The 24,361-nt window shown below is 43.4% G+C and overlaps 2 protein-coding genes across 2 annotated transcripts in view; one reads left to right on the top strand and one right to left on the bottom strand.

Annotated features, from left to right (window-relative positions):
- The window catches only part of LOC146629386 (thyrotropin receptor-like), a 20,698-nt gene extending 18,128 nt beyond the window's left edge, over nt 1–2,570 (top strand). Inside the window, exon 13 of the mRNA XM_085357128.1 lies at nt 2,508–2,570. Coding sequence (XP_085213254.1) covers nt 2,508–2,570 — 63 coding nt within the window. The remainder of the gene's footprint in view (nt 1–2,507) is intronic.
- Nucleotides 1–24,361, bottom strand: part of pomk (protein O-mannose kinase) — a 26,096-nt gene extending 1,735 nt beyond the window's left edge. Inside the window, exons 1-2 of the mRNA XM_085360060.1 lie at nt 24,292–24,361; nt 442–723 (exon numbers count right to left, since the gene is read on the bottom strand). Of these exons, the coding sequence (XP_085216186.1) occupies nt 442–723 (282 nt within the window). The 5' untranslated portion in view covers nt 24,292–24,361. The remainder of the gene's footprint in view (nt 1–441; nt 724–24,291) is intronic.

Here is a 24,361-nt window from a genome sequence, read left to right as displayed (position 1 = left end):
AGTATGGGGCGACCCCCCCGACTCCACTGCAGAGGTAAATTACACCCACTCTGGCATTTAGTGAATTCAGTAAAAGACTACATGAGACAATAGACATCCAGGTTGAGTTCATCGTCCACCTCTGCACCTCATCAAGAGGCACTCTCAAGAGCTCAAGAGAGATTTTTTTTTCATGGCAACGAATGTGAATGTTACAATTAAGTTACAAGCAATTTGCCCTAAAACTTTCTTTTTTGAACATTAAACAATGTGGGATCTGTATAACATCAGCGTACTTTGTATTTTGTTGTGACATGTTGTCCAGTGTCACAACTATGATAAGTTGCTAAAGTTACAATGGGAAATTAACATGGAATCTCTTGACATTACATTTATTTGATACACATACAAACTTAGCCAATACACACACACACATATACATATATATAAAAATCTGTCTACCTTCTTCACTGCTCCCTGGTCAATCAGCTTCAGCTCGTGTACTTCAGCATTTATTTGTAAACACTGGAGCCAGGCGGTGCAGTCTTTCATGGTTGGCATTTTAAAGTGTTGAGGCACACAGCCCACCAGAGGTGAAACTTGCTGCAAACCAGGCTGATACACAGAGTCCAGATAGAGGTAAATGAAGATATTGGTAAGAAGGAAAGCAGCAGCACATATTCCAACTACTGGAACAATGTAGGCCACAGTAGTCCTGCTGCGCTGACCCACTGTGCCCTGCATCTAAAATAAAAAGAGGAATGACAAAAGGGATATTGTAAGTGTACTAATTACAGCTACAGATATTAAAGAGTAGGACAACACGAGGCTGAAAAGCAGTATTTTCCTGCCTTACTCTCACACCCTTTGGCCACTGTGGTCAGAGGTATATTGTGTGGTCAGCTGTACCTGCTGTGTAGCCTTAACAATGGTGTGTGGTGGTCCTGTGTACCACAGAACCACCACACCACCATCCTGGTTAAAGTAGTAAATGATGGAAAATAGTTTTTCTTTAAAGATTTTCGGGAAAATATCCACTAGCCTATCTATTTTCTTATTCTCCCAGTATTAACAAATGTAACGAAGTAACAAATTACTTACTAGTGATGTTCGATTCGTGAACGAATCGTTCAAAACTCGAGAATCACTTTACTGACTCGTGAATCATGACGCACAAGCCCAACTGACTCACTGACTCATCCCTGTTTCTGTTAGCAAACTAATTCGCTTAGTAGAAATATATCTAGCTTATAATTAAAATTGCGGGGGGGAACAACAGCCAGTTTCTTAACAAAAGCATTTCTGCTCTGAACTGGAAGAAAAAACCCTGAGTAGAAGCTCACATCAAGAAAATAGCTCCTCGGTTCACAGTAGCATCGCTCTGCTAACATGCTAACAACACATTTGAGCTACTCACCCCCTCCCTTCCTGTGTTGAATCGTAAGCGTAAGCAAATCACTCAGGACTCGCTCACCCCCTCCCTCCTGTGCTGAATCGTAAGCGAATCACTCAGGACTCACTAACCCCCTCCCTCCCGTGCTGAATCGTAAGCTTAAGCGAATCACTCAGGACTCGCTCACCCCCTCCCTCCTGTGCTGAATCGTAAGCTTAAGCGAATCACTCAGGACTCGCTCACCCCCTCCCTCCTGTGCTGAATCATAGAGCGAGGGAACGAATCACTCACTCACTCACCCCCTCCCTCCTGGCTCACAGCTTCTTCTTCTTGGTTGGCAACCAATGTTAAGGCGCATTACCGCCCCCTGGCTCACAGCTCAGTGGACATTTAGATGAGAAAATATATATTTAACACATTTAAGGAAAATACTAATAAAAAAACAAAAACAGATGTTTATTAAGCAATTTTGATAGGAAATTGCTTAATTTTAGAAATGTTTTTGCTCTTTTTTGCTCTATAAAATAGTTGTTGTTTTTTTTTAGAATCATTCATCTTAGCAGTGGGATTTACATGAAAAGAGAAACAAATTAAGTTTGAGTGAAAATGTAAATTTTTTGCACTCTCTGGTCAACTGACTCAGTGAATCAAATGACTCAAAAAATCCGAATCACTTTGGTGAGTGACTCATTAAAACTCGATTCAGTAAAAAGAATCAAATTTACCATCACTATTACTTACTTTAAAATGGTGAACACACCTTCATTCATTTTGGTGTGCTCAACTTTATTACTGGGAATAAATCCAAAACAAATCTATGCCAGGGATAGAGGTAATGTTCTTGATAACTGTACATCTACTTTTGTGCCAGCCACTCACAGTCACTATTTTTCAAATCTCAGCTGTGTTTCATCATGAGTGACTGGCTGTCCCTGTCAATTCCTGTCATGTCTTAAAACCAGTGATGGGAATAACGGCGTTACAAGTAACGGCGTTACTAACGGCGTTACGTTTTTCAGTAACGAGTAATCTAACTAATTACTATTCTTATCGTTACAATGCCGTTACAGTCACTAACAAAAAAATGCGGTCCGTTACTATTTTTCAACAAACAAACGGTTGAAGCTGTGTTTAGCTTACCGCATCTTATATCAGTTGCACGGAAGTAGCTGACTACATAAGCAGAGATGGGCAGTAACGGGTTACTTGTAAGAAAACTTCTTTTTACAGCGAAAAAAACCCCTAAACTTCCAAGCAAGCACCGAGAGCGCAACGACATAATGGGAAACTCACAGAGACACTGCCGTATCCTTCCACTGACCGCTGTGGCACACCTGCACCAGGGTAAACCTCCGCCTACCGCAGCCCTGCTTTACAGGTGAAAATAGAGCAACAGGACCGCTGAGTCTTTGACTTTATTTATGTTCTGCTGTGTTTTACTTGCATCTATTTGAAAGAGTGAGTGTAAACAAAAAAATATTTTATTTTATGTGCTGGAATGTGCAGAAAATAGGTTTAAATGTTAAACTCATTTATTCAACTCAGAGAATGTTGCATATAATAAAATTTTTGCTTGATGCATAAAGTTAAAAGATTAAAACTGATAAAACAAGTTAAAAAAAGAGACTTTTCCATTTGATTACATTTTGTATGATAGATTATGTAGAAAAAGTAGAATTGGGCTGAAAGATATATCGCTTTATCACCTCTTCAGGTTGTAAATCGTGTTTTTAAAAAGTAACTAAGTAACTAAGTAATTAATTACTTTTGAAAATAAGTAATCAGTAAAGTAACAGGATTACTTTTTTTGGGAAGTAATCAGTAACTAATTACTGATTACTTTTTTCAAGTAACTTGACCAACACTGTACGTAAGTAATCTGGACGCTACAGCTTTAAGCAGCTGCGCACGCTCCCGATCACTGTCTAGCACAGGGCTGCCCAATCCCAGTCCTCGAGAGCTACTATCCTGCAGCTTTTAGATGCATCCCTACTCCAACACAGCTGAATCAAATGGTTTGATTACCTCTTCAGCATGCCATCATGTTTGGCAAAGGCCTAATAACAAGCCATTCATTTGATTCGGGTGTGTGGGAACAAGGATGCATCTAAAAGCTGCAGGACGGTAGCTCTCGAGGACCGGGATTGGGCACTGCTGGTCTAGCACAACACCTGGAGCACAGGGGGCAAAAGAATCGCATGAGTGCTGCTGTTTGACTGAGGAAGAATAAAGTAGTCGTGGTAAGCCAATCACATGACCACTTAAAGACAAAGCAACAAGGTGATATATACCAGTTTTTAAATTGTGTTGATAGGCCACGTAAAACCAGAGTCATGATAAACAATATATGCGGCGTTTTTTCCTGAATAGTTTCGTGACGTTCACCGTCTAACGACTGCACTAGCAAGCACTCTCTGCTTATGAGCAAAAAAACAGGGGAAGTTTTAGGAGTGACGGAGGGAGGGAGAGAGAGAGAGAGAGAGAGAGAGAGAGAGAGAGAGAGAGAGAAAGAAAGAGAGTGAGTGAGAAAGACAGCAGAAAAAGAGAGTGAGCGAGTTTTGAGATGTGAGAGATTTGTGACGTTTAGCGTGTTTGGAGTGTGTAGTTAATGTGTTGTCTTGTGTAGTTAATGTGTTGTCTTGTGTAGTTAGTGTGTAGTGTTGTGGATAGTTTTGTGTTGTGTGTCAGAACAATGAGGCAGCTGCTGTCTCCAGGTAGAAACAAGAGTGATACACCTGCTGCTGTCAGACCTGCAGGTATCAGCCCATCATGTTCTCCTTTATAGTGGATAGAAATTATTTTTTTGGAGTGGCACAAAACATTTGTGTGGCATCTTATTGAATGCAGAACAGCTGATTGTTCTGTAAATAGTCTGAAATGGTTATTTAAAAAAAAAAATCAAGGTAAAAGGTAAATGGATACAAATAACTGTTGTTTGCAAAACTTGTGCATAGGATTTTAAAATTGACAATTCATATTTGCATTTAAAGTTATGGTTAAAAATATGATTCATTAAACTTGTTTGTGGTTGTTACAGTAAAAATATAACTTTTTCTACTCTGATTTTATATTTTTTGTCTGATTTTAGATCAATTGTGTTAATACAGTATGTCAAAATGGAAACATAACTGTAAATTCAGACAAGTGAGGTTGTGCTGAAAAGGATGATACCAAACAAGGCAAAGTAAATAGTTTTTAAAGGTAAAATGTGGAGGGAAAATCAAAAGTAGTGAATGACTCTGTCCCGCTGCTGAGAAAATAACAAATAACAAATTTTTACAGTTTAGAGTAAAATATCAATCATGTATAGGGCTGCACGATTAATCGTTAGAAAATCGCGATCTCGATTCATACTTATGTGCGATCTCATTTCCAAATGACAACGATTAAAAAATAATAATAATAAATTTTATAAAAAAGACGACGATGATTGTACCGCATTTTGATCCGGGACGTAATCTGCATGAAAACAAGCGCTCACTCTTCCTGCTCAACAAATGACAAGGGCGGAGCCTTATACCACATGATACAGAAGCTGTGCCGTGCGATGCTAAAATTAGCAGGGAAAAAACAACGGAGAGCACGTCAGGGATGAGGAGAAAGTGACAGGAGAAAATCCGTCCCGGTCAACCACCCAAACATCAATAACGGGAACCTTATACAGCGCTTCCCTATCCGGTTGTTAAGTCTGACGTCACTAGCCGTGTCTGGGTCTAAACTCCGCTGTAGGTCCATATATCTTGAGGTTACTCTATTCCGTAACCCCTGTTCTCTGATAACATGAGTGAGTTGTCCTCAGAAGCCTCTATATCATTACTCCAGCCAGTATTGGCTGGCAGTCGTGACGCTTGCGTCAGGGAGGGGCACCCTCCTCCCTATAAAAGGGTGTGACGCAGCGTCACCCGTCATTCAAGATAAGCTCACCTCTTCCTCGCTTCGTGCAAGGAGGGTGATCTGGTGAGACACCTCACTCATGTTATCAGAGAACAGGGGTTACGGAATAGAGTAACCTCAAGTTCTCTTTCAAACATTCGTTTCGGTGTCTCACTATGGGGATATGCAGACTCCCGTATTGCCAGATAAGCCCATCTGAACGACTGACTGCCAATTTAGGAGGTCTCGTGGGGACCCACACTTAACACAGTGTGGGCTAGAGACGGTGCAGTGACATCCAACCTATAAAACCTTGCAAAGGTCAAAGGTGAAGCCCAGCTCGCAGCTGCACATATCTCGTCTATAGAGACACCCCTAAAAAGGGCCCAAGAAGTTGCCATCCCTCTGGCAGAATGAGCATGAAGCCCCTCCGGGGGGGACAGACCCGTGCTGGAATAAGCCAATTGGATCGCCTCAACAATCCAGTGGGAAATGCGTTGTTTGCTAATGGGCTTGCCAAGATGTGGTTTAGCCCAGGAAACAAACAGCTGATCCGACCTCCTGAAAGCCTTCGTTCTCTCTATATAGGTACATAAAGCCCTAACTGGACAGAGAGCATGTAGGCGCTCCTGTTCAGGGGAAGAGAAAGGAGGAGGGCAAAAAGCTTCCAGCTCCAATGGGGTGCATTGAAGATAAGGATTTTTTGGGCACAAAGGCCGGATTTGGCCTGAGTGTGACTCTAGAGTTATCCCGCGTGAATCGGGTGCACTCTTTGTGTATTGACAGCGCATGAATATCACTGACACGCTTCGCAGATGCGAGAGCCAGGAGCAATGCAGTCTTCAAAGACAGGATTTTTATTTCCACCTGGTTTAGTGGTTCAAATGGAGGCTGTGAAACTGCCCCCAGCACCAGGGATAAATCCCACGTGGGAACGAGAGGTTTAGACACTGGGTGGAGCCGTCGTGCCCCTTTCATGAAACGGCAGACTAGCGGGTGATGGCTCACCGGGCCATCCACGAAGCCCACATGGCAGGCTGAAATGGCTGCTAGATATACTTTAATTGTGGAAAAGGCCTTTCCTTTATCTAACAGTTCTTGGAGAAAGGAGAGAATTGTTGTCACAGAGCACTGAAAGGAGAGAGTGTGAGACTTTCCACACCATTCCTCAAATACCCTCCACTTGTTCTCATACAATGATCTTGTGGAGGGGGCTCTAGCACTCTGAATAGTGGCCATAACACCCTAGGGGAGTCCTGCCGTACTCAGATTCAACCTCTCACGGGCCAAGCCCACAGGGCAAGGCGCTCGGGGTGAGGGTGAAAAATCTCCCCCCTGGCTTGGGAGACTAGGTCTCGTCGGAGAGGGAGAGGCCAAGGTTCGCTCCACAAGAGGAGCATAATCTCCGCTAACTTTCCACCTTGGGGCGATCAATATCATTGTTAGCCCTCTCTCTCTCACTCTGGTTAGAGTGGGAGAAATTAAGGCCAGTGGAGGGAACGCATAAAGCAGAGCATGTGGCCAGTTGTGAGCTAATGCGTCTACCCCTAGCGGAGCCTCCTGGTCCCTCAGGGAGAAATACAGTGGACACTGAGCGTTCTCCCTCGAGGCAAACAGATCGACCTGTGGCTGGCCAAAGCGGGTCCAGATTTGGGTCACCACATGTGGGTGCAGGGTCCAGTCCCCGTACTGCGGGTTTCCCCTGGACATTAAGTCTGCTCCCAAGTTCAGAGCTCCTGGAATGTGAGTAGCTCTCAGTGACAACAGATTGATGCTGCTCCACATGATCAGTCTGCGAGCCAGCATGTGCAAAGGACAGGAACGTAACCCGCCCTGTCTGTTGATGCACGCCACAACAGTGGTGTTGTCTGTTCTGATCAGAACATGGTGGTTTCTCAACAGGGGAAGGAAGTGTCTCAGTGCTAGAAAAGCTGCTAGCAATTCTAGCCAATTTATATGAGCACCCCTCTGTTGTGAGTCCCAGCTGCCGCTCACTGCTCTGCCCTCGTGAGTGGCACCCCAACCCGTGAGACTCGCGTCCGTGGTCACCACCTTTCTGGCTGTGACAGCTCCCAGTGACACCCCCTGAGTGAGAAATGTGGGATTTCTCCAACAGTGGAGTGCTGCAGCGCAGTCTGCTGTCACTCTGATATAGCGGTGGGTATGGCGCTTTCGATTCAGTCTCAGTGATGCAACCCATCGCTGAAATTCCCTCATATGCAGTCTGCCTAGTGGAATGACTGCCAGTGAAGACGCCATTAATCCCAGCATCTGCAGGCATTTTCTGAATGGGAGATACAGTGGGGCAAAAAAGTATTTAGTCAGCCACCGATTGTGCAAGTTCCCCCACCTAAAATGATGACAGAGGTCAGTAATTTGCACCAGAGCTACACTTCAACTGTGAGAGACAATGTGAGAATGTGAAAAAAAAATCCATGAATCCACATGGTAGGATTTGTAAAGAATTTATTCGTAAATCAGGGTGGAAAATAAGTATTTGGTCAATAACAAAAATACAACTCAATACTTTGTAACATAACCTTTGTTGGCAATAACAGAGGTCAAACGTTTACTATAGGTCTTTACCAGGTTTGCACACACAGTAGCTGGTATTTTGGCCCATTCCTCCATGCAGATCTTCTCGAGAGCAGTGATGTTTTGGGGCTGTCGCCGAGCAACACGGACTTTCAACTCCTGCCACAGATTTTCTATGGGGTTGAGGTCTGGAGACTGGCTAGGCCACTCCAGGACTTTCAAATGCTTCTTACGGAGCCACTCCTTTGTTGCCCGGGCGGTGTGTTTTGGATCATTGTCATGTTGGAAGACCCAGCCTCGTTTCATCTTCAAAGTTCTCACTGATGGAAGGAGGTTTTGGCTCAAAATCTCACGATACATGGCCCCATTCATTCTGTCCTTAACACAGATCAGTCGTCCTGTCCCCTTGGCAGAAAAACAGCCCCATAGCATGATGTTTCCACCCCCATGCTTCACAGTAGGTATGGTGTTCTTGGGATGCAACTCAGTATTCTTCCTCCTCCAAACACGACGAGTTGAGTTTATACCAAAAAGTTCTACTTTGGTTTCATCTGACCACATGACATTCTCCCAATCCTCTGCTGTATCATCCATGTGCTCTCTGGCAAACTTCAGATGGGCCTGGACATGCACTGGCTTCAGCAGCGGAACACGTCTGGCACTGCGGGATTTGATTCCCTGCCGTTGTAGTGTGTTACTGATGGTGACCTTTGTTACTTTGGTCCCAGCTCTCTGCAGGTCATTCACCAGGTCCCCCCGTGTGGTTCTGGGATCTTTGCTCACCGTTCTCATGATCATTTTGACCCCACGGGATGAGATCTTGCGTGGAGCCCCAGATCGAGGGAGATTATCAGTGGTCTTGTATGTCTTCCATTTTCTGATGATTGCTCCCACAGTTGATTTTTTCACACCAAGCTGCTTGCCTATTGTAGATTCACTCTTCCCAGTCTGGTGCAGGTCTACAATACTTTTCCTGGTGTCCTTCGAAAGCTCTTTGGTCTTGGCCATGGCGGAGTTTGGAGTCTGACTGTTTGAGGCTGTGGACAGGTGTCTTTTATACAGATGATGAGTTCAAACAGGTGCCATTCATACAGGTAACGAGTGGGGGACAGAAAAGCTTCTTACAGAAGACGCTACAGGTCTGTGAGAGCCAGAGATTTTCCTTGTTTGAGGTGACCAAATACTTATTTTCCACCCTAATTTACGAATAAATTCTTTACAAATCCTACCATGTGAATTCATGGATTTTTTTTTCACATTCTGTCTCTCACAGTTGAAGTGTACCTCTGGTGCAAATTACTGACCTCTGTCATCATTTTAAGTGGAGGAACTTGCACAATCGGTGGCTGACTAAATACTTTTTTGCCCCACTGTATCTTCCCAACTGAAAAATGCCGGCATGTGATAGCATTTTTTTTACTCTGTCCACAGAGAGACACGCTCTGTACGAGGCGGAGTTTAGAGCTATTCCTATGAAAGAGATGGCCTGAGCTGGCTGCAGGACACTCTTTTGGTAGTTTATGGTGAAACCCAGAGCCATCAGATGATCCACTGTCAACCTGGTGTGCTCTCTTCCCATTATTTCTGACTCTGATAGCAGCAGCCAATCGTCTATGTATGTTGCTATGCGGATGCCCCGCCTCTTCAGTGGGGCTATGGCCGCCTCTGTGCATTTCATAAATACCCGAGGGCTCAGTGAGAGACCAAACGGCAGGACCTGGTACTCGTACATTCTGCCCTGAAACGCAAAGCGCAGGAATTTTCTGTGAGGCGGGTAAATAGGGATGTGAAAATATGCGTCCTTCAGGTCTATTGATGTAAACCAATCGCCTGGGCGCACTACATGCAGCAGAGTGGTGGTCGTCAACATCCTGAATTTGTATGACCTGAGATGCTGATTCAGAGCCCGTAGGTCCAGTATCGGACGTAGTCCCCCTCCCTTCTTGGGCACGAGAAAATACCTTGAGTAAAAGCCGCATTGGCTCTGCTCCTGGGGTATTTCTCGTACTGCTCCCTTTGATAGCAAGGTAGTTATTTCTTCTTGCAGGATCCTGGCTGATTCGCCTTTTGCAAGAGAGAAAATCACTCTGTGAAATCTGGGAGGGGTGGTTGCGAATTGCAAACGATAGCCTCACCCTAATGTCCTCACAACCCATTCTGGCGCAGCGAGAGCTCGCCATCTCTCTATTCTTGCTGACAGCGGCCCCAAAGACAGGTACTCCACAGTAGATGGAGCTCTGGCTCCCTCTTGTGGCGGAAACTGGTCCTTCGGACCAGGCCCCACTGCGCATGCGCGGGCGGCCCGCGCTTGACCAGCGCTTATGGGGCCGGACACCACTGAGGGAATCAACCCCGGTGGTGTCTGGGTGCGTGGGGGCATTATGTTTTTCAACATACTTTCTGTGTTTTTCACACATTTTTCCCGTGCCCTTGGCAACATGCCTGGATGCAACGGGTGAGTTTTTAATAAACTGTGTTTTGTGAGACAGACATGCTTGATTCGGCTGAACAGCGTTTCGTCGTCTCTTTTTTGAAATCCGCTCTGTGGGATCCAACTCGAGTCCCAGGCGCTGAAAGGTGGAGGCAGAACACACTTCTCCGAACGGGCTCCGGAACTGAGCCCTGGAGTGAACTTTGAGCCCGGGCTGGTCCGGCTCCGATCTCCCCGTGGGGGATGTTAGGCAGTCTGCTTCTTCTTGCGGTCCGACTGCTTGGCTGCTGGTGGGGCACCCTGAGCAGCAGCAGGCGGGACGTGTTTCTTGGGCCAGTGGGTCTTAGGGTTCTGCGATCCTAGAGGACCCTGGGCCGCGACCTGCGGGGCTGGGCGGCGAGGGATTTTAAACGTCGGCACGCCGGCTGGACGGCTGGTGACCTGAGCGAACGTGCGGCGACCGGGTGGAGGCGCAGCCTGGGTCTTCCTAGGGAGACACAGCTGCAGGGCCTCTCCCTCTTTCTTCTCCTCCTCGCACCGTCTTTGCATGGTGGCAACGGCGGTCCCGAAAAGCCCAGCGGGGAAGATGCTTTCGTCCAGAATGTCACGTTTTTCTCTGTCCAAAAGCCCCGACAAGTTCAGCCATCTTGCCCTCTCCTGTAGGACGATGATGCTGAGGGCTCTGCCCGCCGCTTGTACTGCTGCTCTAGTGAGGTGGAGACACTGGTCTGTAACTACGCCCAGCTCTTCCCACAACTCGCTAGCATCCGGGTTCGCAGCAGCCTGGTCCTGGAGCTCCGCCGAGTAGGCTAGCAGGAGCGATGAGGCGTTCAATGCCCTCGCGGTGGTGGCAACCGATTTATACGCCTTGTCAGCCAGGGAGGACTGCAGGCGTTCGGCCTTGGAGGGCAGGGACGGACCAGATGACATGGAAAGTTTCTGGTTTGGGTGGAGATGAGAAGCCACCAGATTCTCCACTGTGGGAATTTGGTAGATGCCCTTCTCTTTCATTCCAGCGCAGTCAAACGCCGCCGCTCCCTGCACGGGTGACCTCGTCCACGCATTCGGGGAAAAGCGGCAGTACCTGCTTAGTAGTGCGCTTTGCTTTGGGGAGCCTTTTACCCTCGTATCGTGAGGTGGAGGTCTCCGTTGTCACCGCGGGCCATGGGATTGCCAGCTTTTCAGCTGCCCGTTTTGCAACGTCAAATAGCTCCATGCCGCGGGACTGTGTGCCGGGGTTATCACAATCGGCCCCTTGTGTCGCAGAATTCCGACCAGAGGGGGCAAAGAAGTAAGTAAGTAAGTAAGTAAAATTTATTTATATAGCGCTTTTCACAGATAAAAATCACAAAGTGCTTTACAACACAGAAAATGGGAATATAAAACAATATAACAGTAAATAAAACAATGTAAAACAATAAAACTATAAAAACAGCATAAGAAGAAATTAATCAAATGCTTTTCTAAATAAAAATGTCTTCAGCTGTTTCTTAAAACAATCAATGGAGTCCGTGCAGCGAAGAGACAGTGGGAGAGAATTCCACAACCGTGGTGCCACAGTCTGAAAGGCCCGATCACCACGAGTTTTAAAACGAGTGCGTGGTACCACCAACAGTCTCTGATCTAATGACCTTAAAGCCCGAGAAGATGTATGTGATTTCAGCAGGTCAGATTAATATTGAGGAGCCTGACCATGCAGGGCCCTAAAGGTTAGAACTAAAATTTTAAACTGAAACCTAAAATTTACAGGCAACCAGTGAAGGGAGGCCAAGACTGGAGTGATATGCGATCTTCTCTTGGTGCCTGTTAAGAGACGTGCTGCAGCATTCTGCACAGTCTGAAGACGATTTAAGGCTGATTTGTTAAAACAAGTAAAAAGGCCATTACAATAGTCTAAACGAGAAGAAATAAAAGCATGAATAATCATCTCAAGTTCAAGCTTTGATACCATTAGTCTGAGTTTAGAAATATTCCGTAAATGATAAAAACAGTTTCGGACTAGCTGCTTAGAATGCTGCTCGAGCGACATCGAGCTGTCAAATAAGACACCGAGATTTCTAAGGCTTGATTTTACGTAAGGGTCTAAGAAGCTGATATGCTGTCTAATTTCTGGGACCATATGGTCTGGAGCAATAATTAGAGTTTCTGTTTTATCAGAGTTTAGTTGGAGAAAATTGTCATATAACCATTTGTTGATTTCTGTCAGACAATTACTTAAATTAGACAATTTATAAAACTCAGACATTTTGAAGGAACAGTATAGTTGGATGTCGTCAGCATAGAGATGATAGGAGATATATTTATAGCGCTTAATAATTTGGCCTAGGGGAAATACATAAAGTAAAAAGAGAATTGGACCCAGGACAGATCCCTGAGGTACCCCACACGGCAAAACTGTTGATTCTGATGTGACATGATTCATGCAAACAGTAAAAGATCTCTCAGACAGATATGATATAAACCATTTTAAAACAACACCAGTAATCCCAAACAAGTTCTCGAGTCTGTTTATCATGATACTGTGATCTACAGTGTCAAAAGCAGAGCTGAGATCCAGCAGGACCAGCACTGTGTATTCTCCAGAGTCTGCTGCCATCAAGATATCACTAGATACTCTAAGTAAGGCCGTTTCAGTGGAATGCAATTTACGAAAACCAGACTGGAAAGTGTCCATAACAGCATTTTTATCCAGGAAATAGTTAAGTTGTTCTAGTACTACTTTTTCTAAAATTTTCGATATAAAAGGCAATTTGGATATTGGCCTATAACTGTTAGGAAGAGATGGATCCAGCTGGGGTTTCTTTAATATTGGCTCGACGATAGCTTGTTTAAAGAAGCTGGGGACTGAGCCAATATGAAGAGAAGTATTTATCATTTCCACAATACAGGGGCCAATTGAATCAAACACACTAGTGAAAAATGAAGATGGAAGGACATCAAGGGGGCTTGAAGTCTGTTTTATATGACAAAGCAGGCCTCTGATGTCTTGTAATGTAACAGGAGTAAAAGACGACCAAGTATCAGAGGAGAGCAAGTTAAAAGTTTGATATTGAGAAGATGATGGAGAGATATTAGACCTGGTTGCAATGACCTTATTTCTGAAATAGTTCATAAACTCATTGCAGTCGGACGTTGAGTGAACTGGTGCACAAGGAGCATCAGGAGAAACAATACTCTTAATTGTTTTAAACAAGAATTTAGGATCTTTCTTTTTTGAAGCTATGAGGTGTGAAAAATACTCTGTTCTGGCATTTTTCCACATGTCATTTAGCAAGAGGATAGATTCTTTAAGGTGTAACTTATAAACCTCAAGTTTGGAAGCCTTCCACAAACGTTCTAGCTTGCGACAATATCTTCTGAAATTACGAATGTTTTCATTTAACCAAGGATGAGATTTCAAACGTAGGACAGTACTTTTTTTCAGAGGTGCCACTATGTCTAAAATAGAAGTACACTGGTTATTAAAGGATGAGACAAGAGAGTCCAAATCATTGTAAGTCATTTCAGCGTCAAACATGGCAGAGAACCTTTTGCCGGCGTTCAGGTTTATGATTCGCCTTTCAATCGTTATTTTGGGAGCCGGGGGATCCAAATAAAACGACAAGTTAAAATATATGCAGCTATGGTCACTCACATGGACATTTTCCACACGAATGTCATTTATATTTAAACCCAAGGAGAAAACAAGGTCCAATGTGTGACCCTTTACATGTGTAGGGCCAGAAACATGCTGCATAAAATTAAAAGACTCTGTGATAGTCATGAAGTCAGCAGCCATATTACAGGATGCATCATCAATATGAAAGTTAAAATCTCCCAACATTACCACCTTCTCTAATTTAATAATGGATGATAGGAGGTCGTTAAATTCAGTTAAAAAGACTCCGACAGGGCCAGGAGGTCGGTAGATTAAAATACAATAAAAGGTGTGCAAAGAGCCGACCTTGATCATCTGAAGTTCAAATGAGGTAAAAGAATCCGAGTTCATCAGTCTGCATGTGAATCTGTCCTGGTGCACAACAGCGAGACCTCCGCCACGTCCCGAAAGACGTGGAGTTCCGATGACGGAGCAGCCAGTAGAACAAATTTCCTTCAGATGTATATAATCCATGTTTTGTTGCCACGTCGCAGTTAAACACAAGAAGTTGAGAGATTCCTTTATAAAAAGATCGTTTAAAATAAACGATTTGTTTGTGATTGAGCGAGTGTTGAGCAGGGCAAACCTGATTGAAGACTTTTGGTTGGTGCAGTCAACAGCTGACTGCAGTGGCACTCGAAATAAACACCTGTGCGCACCTCTACACCTGTTACGCCGGGCGGGGACTTCAGGGCTAGCAGAAGCTAATATCCATAGTGGTACATCACCTCTGCCATCAAAACGGCGGTCGAAGGAGGGACGCCAAGTGAACATGGGGCCATCAGACCATAGACTCCGAGCTGGGAACTGCAGTGTAGCGTCGGCACCAGGTGACAATAGATGAATTGGTCGTAGGCACCGGGATTCTTCCCACATCCAAGAAGCTAATCTTCGGTACCTTCTCAGTCGCACCTGGACACCGGCCCTGGTTCCCCTACTTCTTCTTTTCTTCGTGTTAAATCCCACCGATATGTACGGTAACATGCAGTCAGGTGAGGAACACACAAAGGGTGGAGGGAAAAATTTCCTGTAACTGTCCCAGCTGTCACAGTAGCTCTCCATTGAATCTTTGATATACAACATCATGCCCCGATCATAAGTATTGGTGGCAGAGACAAAATCAAAACATAGGACGGTAAAAATAATATTGCAAGTGACAATAGCGGCCAGTATAAAACTATACCAGCGAGCTGTACAAGCGGCAAAGCCAAACACAGGCGCCATCTTGTCGAGCGAGCGTAAAAGAAAACGTCGTCATCCTCGTCCGAGACGAGATGTTCCGACGCTCCCTCAGAGGATTCGCTGAGTAGCTCGTCATTAGCCTCGAGGGAATCAAGCATAGCTTCGCAGCTGACCTCGGCATCGTCCACCAGCGGGAGGACGATATCCATCTCGTCGCCCCAGCTGGTGCCTGGTGTGGCGGACTCAGTGTTCTCCATCGGTGGGCCGATTGGAGACAGCATTGGGTCCTCCTTCGACAGGCTAGCTTGGCGGGCTAGCCTTCGGCGAAGGCTTTTTAGGGTGAAGCGAGCGCAGTGTTCGCATATACCCGGTGTGGAAATAGCCGCTTGGGCGTGTTGCAGCCCGAGGCACATCACACACGCGTCATGTGTATCTGAACCTGAGATTTTGCAACCGCAGGGGCAAATTCTGGGCAGCGGTTTGCAGTCTGCCATATTAAGGAAGCTTGGTGTAGCTAGCTTGGAATGGCTGGACGGCTAACGCTGATTTTTTTTTCTTTCTTCTCTCGGTGAGCTAGTATGACCTGGCTAGTGTGGTGGCTAGCGCTTGTGCTACTTGGCTTGGTGACCGTGTGTAGCAAAGACAGTTAGCTTGGTCAGCTAACTGTTGTGCTAGATGCGTGGTGGCAGCTAACACACTCTCCGACCTGGCTCTGTGGTGAAGAGCAGGCGACTCGAAACGCGAGCCGTGCTAGCGCCCGGTGACCAAGGTGTTAGCTTGCTCGTGTGGACAGTTAAGCTAGCACTCACGTTCACAGTCAGGAGAGATGAGGTTTCTAAGAAGCGAGAAGAGGAAATTGAATGACGGGTGACGCTGCGTCACACCCTTTTATAGGGAGGAGGGTGGCCCCTCCCTGACGCAAGCGTCACGACTGCCAGCCAATACTGGCTGGAGTAATGATATAGAGGCTTCTGAGGACAACGCAGAGAGAGCGTTCCCATAGTGAGACACCGAAACGAATGTTTGAAAGAGAACAAACGATCACTGTGGCATTACTGAGAGTTGAAAAACTGTCTAAAGTCTTTCATCTTTAATAAAATGATCAGTGTTCTGCTCTACCAGGTGTAACAATTGAGTTTAACATCCAGGCATCCATGAAAACGGAATTTATGACATTTAACGGCGTTAGAAGTTAGCAGGGAGTTAGCTCGCTAGCTTTTATCTAAATACAATATAGCATGTCCTGACTGTGGGGTTTTGGAAACAAATTAAAACGTACAGCTCTGCTATCACTTCCAGCATAAATGAAGACAGAAAACTAAACAGCAGTGACGTTTGTAGGGTTACTGAAGTTGGGCTAGCTGGTATATAATGATGTGCTACGTGACCGCTAGCGACACAGGTATGTTAGCATAATATAAACAAGCTAACTTTTTTTCCACTCGATAAAAGTTAACGTGAGTGTTCTCGGTGGTCAGAAACAAATGTAATCGCATGGCAGGATGCTGTAAAAGGACCAAACTTCAGCCAGGAGAACAACTGAGATAATCCATCCACAATACGAGGTTAGTCATTCATATACTGCTGCATGGGCTGGGCTGTAGTTACATCCTAAGGTTTTAAAAACTGAGCTTAAATAAATGGTTAGCGGTAATAAAAGCCGAGGGAGGTCAACAGTGATCACTGACTGTTTTAGGAGCTTTTTGAGATCAAATAAAAGAAAATACATACCATTAAACATGTTAACAACACAAAAGCCATATTAAACGCAGACTACTTTAGACCCGGAAGTGGGATTCGTCGCGTCATCACTGAACAACCGGATACCCGTCGAACTCCCGCAGGCACAAAGAAATTACGGAGGCTATTACTTATCACCTGACCAAAGATATGGCTCCCATCAACACTGTGCAAAACGAGGGATTTAGGAAAATGATCAACACCCTAGACAAACGCTACACAGTGCCGTCCCGCAACTATTTTTCTATTGTTGCACTACCTGCTCTATACATGCAGTGTCGAGCAATGGTGGAGACGGAATTTCAAGCAGTACAACATTTTCCGGCAACCACAAAACGTGAGACATTTGTTGTTTTTATGTTTATTTATTGTTTTTATGTTCAGTCTCAACTGTTACGAAGTTGATGTGCAGTTAATAAATGCAATAAATATTTATATTGGAAAAGAAAATCGTGAGAGAATCGTGATCTCAATTCTAAGCCAAAAAATCGTGATTCTCATTTTATGCAAAATCGTGCAGCCCTAATCATGTGTATTTAATCTCTGTAATATTCTGGATATTTATAATTGAGCTATTTGCATACATTAAAGCTATTCCTAATTTTTGTAACTTTGTAATATGTCTGTGAAGGTTCTCAGTCATCCAGGTCATCGTAGTCAAAGGAGCTTGCAAAGAAAAGCGTCTGCACTTCTTTAAGTTGCTTGAAGACGTTTCACCTCTCATCCGAGAAGCTTCTTCAGTTCTAAGGTCAAATGGTGGAGAGTCCCAGATATAAACCTAGTGGGAGTAACCCCCCACAGAGGGACAAAAGGACCCCCTGATGATCCTCTAATCGCCTGAGCCAAGGTGTGAAACTGGGTGTGGGTCCCAATCAGCCAGAGTTTCGGGTGAGCTCATTGTGAAACCTGGCCTGTGAGCGACCATCTTTGAACAGAGGCGGGGGTTTACGACACCAAATCTCTGCCATCTATAATCCAGTTTTGAGATCCCTTCCCAGACACCTTAACGCCCACTCACATCCTGGGCCATCTGACCTCAGGAATTCGCATGATAAGGTGGGGCCAGGTTTCACAATGAGCTCACCCGAAACTCTGGCTGATTGGGACCCACACCCAGTTTCACACCTTGGCTCAGGCGATTAGAGGATCATCAGGGGGTCCTTTTGTCCCTCTGTGGGGGGTTACTCCCACTAGGTTTATATCTGGGACTCTCCACCATTTGACCTTAGAACTGAAGAAGCTTCTCGGATGAGAGGTGAAACGTCTTCAAGCAACTTAAAGAAGTCCAAACGCTTTTCTTTGCAAGCTCCTTTGACAACTTCGTAATATATTGAATTGTATTTAATTTAGTTCAGTCTGTTACTGTTTTTATTGTCTTGGAGCAACTGTAAGCACATAATTTTCTTGGGGATTAACAAAGTTTTCTGATTCTGATATTGTGTCCTAAATGTTATGTAACCATCTGCCACCAGATGGAGGGTTGTTGTTGAGATACACATGGATCTATTAATCTCGGCTTCATGTTTTTGTAAACACTATTAGTTAGTTCGCAGATACCGGCAGCTGAAATTTTCTCCAGAAGGTGGATGGGCACTCCCTTAGCGACAGGGTGAGGCATTCAGTCATTATGGAGGGGTTCAGAGTAAAACTGCTAGTCCTCCACGTCGAATGGAGACGGCTAAGGTGGTTCTCTCCTAAGTAGGGTGTTCCAACTAAGCATGTCTTACCAAGAAGAGGCCCTGGCATAGACTCGGGACAACACGAGAGAGATTACATTTATTGGCTGGCCTCGGAAAAGCTTGATGATTCCCTGGATAACTTGGAGGAGGTGGCGAGAGGGAGGCCTGGGCTGCCGCCTCTGGAATTTAGATGCGTGGAAGAAAATGGCTGGATGAGTTCTTGTTTCGTTGTTTTAGAATTTTAGTTTTACTGAAGTGGTTGTTATGAATTTTCAAACAGCATGCATCATTCATAATGAACGCCACAATGCGCCACACTTTTCCAATGTTAATTTTTCATACTTTAACAGTACATGAACATTTTTTGTAGCAACATGTTCTCATATCATATTTACCATCGGTTTGTTTTAAGTGTTCTTAGCTGTTGTCTGTCTGGAGTAAAACGTACAATTTTGATAATGCATGATGCAAGGTGTTGTACAGTTAAGCGGCATGATTCATTTATTGAAGAATGTGATTAACGGTTTAAAAAACGTTTGTTATTAATTTTTGACTTTTTTTTAAACAGTTCTTAAATTTAAATGAGTGTTTCTTTAGACTTGTCGGTTCGTACAACTTTTTTTTACGGTTAGTCGATTAAGAAATTAGAAATATCGCTAATCTTGAGTATGGATGAAAATGACTAAAATAACTAGTTCTAATAACTACATACTCTAGATTAGTCAAATGGTGCCAGGAGAACAATCTCCTCCTAAACTTCAGCAAGACAAAGGAGCTGATTGTGGACTTCAGTACAAAGCAGGCGAGGAATTACGAGCCGCTAAACATCAGTGGTGCGCTAGTGGAGAGAGTGGATAGCTTCCAGTACCTGGGTGTCCACATCACTCAGGACCTGTCATGCCCATGTCACATTAACACCCTGGTTAAGAAAGCCTGTCAGTGTCTCTTCTTCCTCAGAAGATTTAGAGACTTCCATTTCCAGCTGAGCATGCTTAAGAACTTTTACTTCTGCACCATTGAGAGCATCCAGATGGGGAAATATCTGCACCTGGTATGGGAACAGCACCAAGAAGGACAGACGAGATCTTCAAAAAGTGGTGTGCTTAGCCAAATGCATCATTCGCTATAGGGCTGCCACGATTACTCGGCTAGTCACAATTATGTTGACTATCAAAATCGTCGACGACTAATTTAATAGTTGACACGTCGTTTGAAGCTTTGTAAGATCCCAAAAGACGAAGGAATAAGTAGTAGTATTTAAGAGTGTAATAGCGGACTGAAACAGAAGATGGCAGCAATGCATGTACAAGGATGCCAGCTGCCGTTAACCCCCGAGAAGAAGAAGAAGAAGAAGAAGAAGCAGTGTCCGGTATCGTAGCTGTGTCCAAATTCAGAAACCGCATCCTCCTGTGTCCGCATTTGTAGGCCAATTACGTTACAGCGACACGACGAAGACTGTCCAAATTCGAAGACTCTGACAAATGCGGCCGACAAATGCACCCTTTATTTCCCCAGATTTGAAAGATGGGTCGGGTGTATACTTCGTGGCCCAACCTATCCCAGAATTCATAGCGCGGCCCTGCTCAGTTTCCAACAATGGCGGCAGCTAGTTAGTTTTAGTATTTCTTTTATTATTCTTTCTGGGTCACAAAATAAACGTTTAACATATTTTCAGGCGAGAATGTGGCTGTGTAAACTTGAAATATCTGCTCAGTTTATCAAGACACCACATATTTTCAAAAGCGCTCCGACGTTTTCAGAGACGTCTGTTACCCACCAGCTCGATATCTAGCCGGGGTTCAAGGCTCATTAGAGCCCGTGAGAACACCAGACTCTCGGCAAATCATTTTCAAACCCACTGCCGTCTTTCACTACTCAGGTTAAACATGATATATATGTCACTTAGATAACTTAAAAATGTTATTGTTTGGCTTTTTTCAGTATTTTATTTGTTCTTGAGTAAACCGGTTTGGCTGAGATTAAAGTTATAGTTTTAAAGAGCTGAATAAACGTCAAGCAGACAACTGATTATCAGAAGTGTGAGATGCTCAAGAATATACTCCGGTGTCCTGTTATATTTTAGATAGCAAGGAGCAGACGGCTGAGTTTATTAAACTCCACCGAAACAATCTGCAAATTTCATTAAAATTTAATAAACTATCATCTTGGCTTTTTTTTTTAGTTAGCACATGCCTTAAACACTTAAAGCTGTAAGATAATGATAGTTATATAAGAGCAGATGCATGCTGGTGCAATAAGCTGTATGTTTTACGTCCAATGGACGCATGACCTGATAAGTCGACTAATCGCAAAAATAATCGGTGACTAGTCAACTATCAAAATAATCGGCAGCCCTAATTTGCTATGAACTTCCTTACCTTTGGTCCATGTACACTAAGCGGTGCAAGACCAAAGCCAGGAAGATTATGAAGGATCGCTCTCATCTCAACAATGGACTCTTCTCACTTTTGAGTTCAGGGGGGCACTTCCACTCCCTCAAGTCCAAAACAGCTCCTCATTACAGAGGAGCTTCTTCCCTCAGGCTATTCAGTCCCTGAACCTTGTGTAGGACTGGACTCTCTCTCTCTCACTACTATACATCAGGAACTATTTATTCCACTGCAAACTGTTACTCTGCAAACTGTTTGTTTGCACACTCTCTACTTGCACACTGTTTATTTGCAAACTTTTATAATTTCTTAAATTTGTTTATCTGCACATTCTACTTTTGTTTTGTTAATTATTTTTTTAACCTTTAATTTTATTGTACATTTTTTACAGTTAATTTTAAAATTTGTATATTATGTAAATTACTTGCTAGTTTAATTTTATGTTTAGTTTTATGTTTACTTTTGTCTACGTTTGGTTCGGCATTGCACAGCAACAAGCATTTCACTGCATGTCGTACTATGTATGACTGTGTATGTGACAAATAAAATTTGAATTTGTATTTCTATTTGTATATCTGAGACACTTTTCAAACAGTCTAACTACAACATGTTTTTTTTCATAGGGTCTAACAAAACCCACTCATCCAAACATAAACATGTTTGAATGAGTATTTCAAACAGGCTATTGCAAGCAGAAACTGATGAATATGGGCGTCACCTACTTAGTGAGGAGAAAAGTGGGACTGACCACCAGGGCCCTAAATGTGAGAGACGCCCTTGCAAGACTGGAACCAAAAGTTTGTTTTTATGACCGACCTGTCAATACCTCATAAATGTGTTTTTTCTAGCTGCAATACACTACAGGGAGCTACAGATCTATATTGTCTGCCAAAACTGCTCACAATACTAATGAAGTATGTAGTGTGAACGGCAAAGCATGAGGACAGAACAAAATGGAAACAGATTTAAAAATATATAAAAACAAAGTTAAATGCAGTCTGTGCAAATCTGTGCTTTTGTTCCAAAACAGCAATAATTCAGTGTACGAGCATTTAAAAGGCTGAAGAAGCTTCTTGAACAAAAAGTAAAAGATCTTCAAGAAACTTAAAGAAGTCTGGTCGCTTTTCTTTCCAAGCTTCTTAGATTACCATGAACCTACGCAGACATAAACGCTGTTACTGTTTGTACAGTAATGTTTATGTTAGCTATCCTGTTGGACCTTCCCAGGATGATGCTTGATAAGTGAACATCATTACAGTTTTGTTAGTTAATGAGTGAAATGCAATATTAAACCATTAAAAAGTATTAGCTATACTGTCTCCTAGTTGTTTGTTTTCCACTCACATTAGCATTACTTCTGAAAAGTAAACTCTTCTTTCTAACGTTAGGTAGTTGATCTGTGTATCAATAATTCGGAAACTTGTTACTCTGGATTAGAAAAAAACCCCTTTTTTATTTAATTTGAAGCTTTTATTTGAACTTATGAAGAGAAGCCATTTTTGATTTTCTATTTGCACAAATGATTTGTTTAAATACTACTAGTACTTTTTTTCACATTTGTATTATCTAACGTTTGTATTTATTTCATTTTATTCTGACGGTCTTATTGAGTAATGTTAAAAATACATTCGATTATTTTCAAATTCCTATGTTTCCTGTCAGCCCACCCTTTGCAGCTATGACAGCCTCAGGTCTTCTAGGAAGGCATTCTACAAGGTTTAGGAGTGTGTTTATGGGAATTTCTGACCATTCTTCCAGAAGCACATTTGTGAAGTCAAGCACTGATGTTGGACAAGAATGCCTAGCTCACAGGCAGGCTCTAATTTATCCCAAAGGTGTTCTATCAGGTTGAGGTCAAGATTCTGTGCAGGCCAGTCATGTTCTTCCATTCTCAATTCCCTCGTCCATGTCTTTATGGAGCTTGCTTTGTGACTGGTTCCCATATATGTTGGAACAGGAATAGGCCACCCCCAAATTGTTAGGAGCATGAAATTATCCAAAAGGTACTGCTATGCTAAAGCATTAAGAGTTCCATTCAATGGAACCAACACCAACCCTGCACTCTCTTTGCACCCATCTATCTGCTGTTAGTTAAGCAGGGCAGTTCGAGGAAGACGGTACATTGCAGTCTGATAAAATTAGCATAAAACCACACAATGACATTGCTTATTAAACAACAAAACCAAGCAACTAGGTAGCATAGCATATAGAAAGTCACTTATATGATGAGGAATGGTTTACTTTGCATTTATCAGTTCTAATGAAACAGACAAACACACAAGACAATTCAACTGCTGTATATAGTAGGAGAAATAATTTATTCATACCCTGCCAAATTTTTAAGTCTGGTCACTTGTCAACCCTGTATTGCAGATTGACATACTGCAGTTTGCAACATACTGTAGAGTACAATGACTTTATATATTTCAATGAGTTATGTATAAGTAGTATAAGTAAGTAATTCTTAGAAATGTAATCTTTGTTTTGTTACGCTTATAGAGAAAATGCTCATTATACAGGCTGAAACACTAAAATTACAGTTCCTTAGCCAAATAGGCCCAATAACAGTGTGTTAAAACAGTAAAACTTGTTCAATGACATGACATACATAATAGGCATAAAAATAGGCATTTAAAAGTTAGAGATGATATAGCGAGGGGGAACTAATTATTTGAGTCTCTTCTGAGCAACAAAAGGCTATAAATTTTTATGGTAGATTCATTTCCATTGAGCAGTGGGAGCCAGAATTCTGGCTCCCACAGACTTATTCTGACCTCAACCTCCATTCCCCCCTCTCCATCTCCATAGACAAAGAGCTGTCAAAGGACGTCAAGGACAAGGTTGTAGACCTGCACAAGGCTGGAAAGGGCTACAAAATCACCCAAAAAGCTTGGTAAGATGGTGACAACTGCTAGCGAGATTGTTTGGAAATGGTAAAAAAGAAAAGAAAATGACCTTGGACTTCGGAACTAGTCTCCTGCAGAAGGGCTAAAATCTGCGATGGGCACTGCTAGTACCATGTGGTTTTTACCAGTGGACAAGAGCGTTCCCTGTGCCTTTGGGTCAGGTGACTGTCATTTGCGCTTCTTTGCCTACTTCTTCCCACGAGAATCTATCATGCTTAAAGTATAATAATAAACCCACACTAAAGATCCCCAAGTAATTAAATACCACAGATGGCGGCAGGCATAAAATAGTGGCTTTTGGGCATGCGTAAGACTTTGACTACGTGCATTTCAGCGCGTGATATTCTTCGCACGGTTTTAAAATGGAACAAATGTGCAAATGTAAAATAATTTCATGTTAAGTTATATTACAACAATGAGATACAGCTAAATGGTGTCAGGCAGAGCAATCTTACGTTTAGCTAATGTAGAGCAATAACACAAGGAAGCCCACATAGAGGTGATGAAGCATATCTATTAATTAGCGTTATTTACGAAGATGCCTACCGTAACTAGGGTTCACATGGTGTTATGACTCAGGAGGTACTTTTTGAGGATAGCAACATGTCTGCTACCC

The sequence above is a fragment of the Diplotaxodon limnothrissa genome, linkage group LG7 (genome assembly GCF_057381915.1).
Source record: "Diplotaxodon limnothrissa isolate DT_005_m linkage group LG7, D_limnothrissa_male_GT1.1, whole genome shotgun sequence".
In the NCBI taxonomy this organism is placed as follows: Eukaryota; Metazoa; Chordata; class Actinopteri; order Cichliformes; family Cichlidae; genus Diplotaxodon; species Diplotaxodon limnothrissa.
This window is presented reverse-complemented; position numbering and strand designations above follow the sequence as displayed.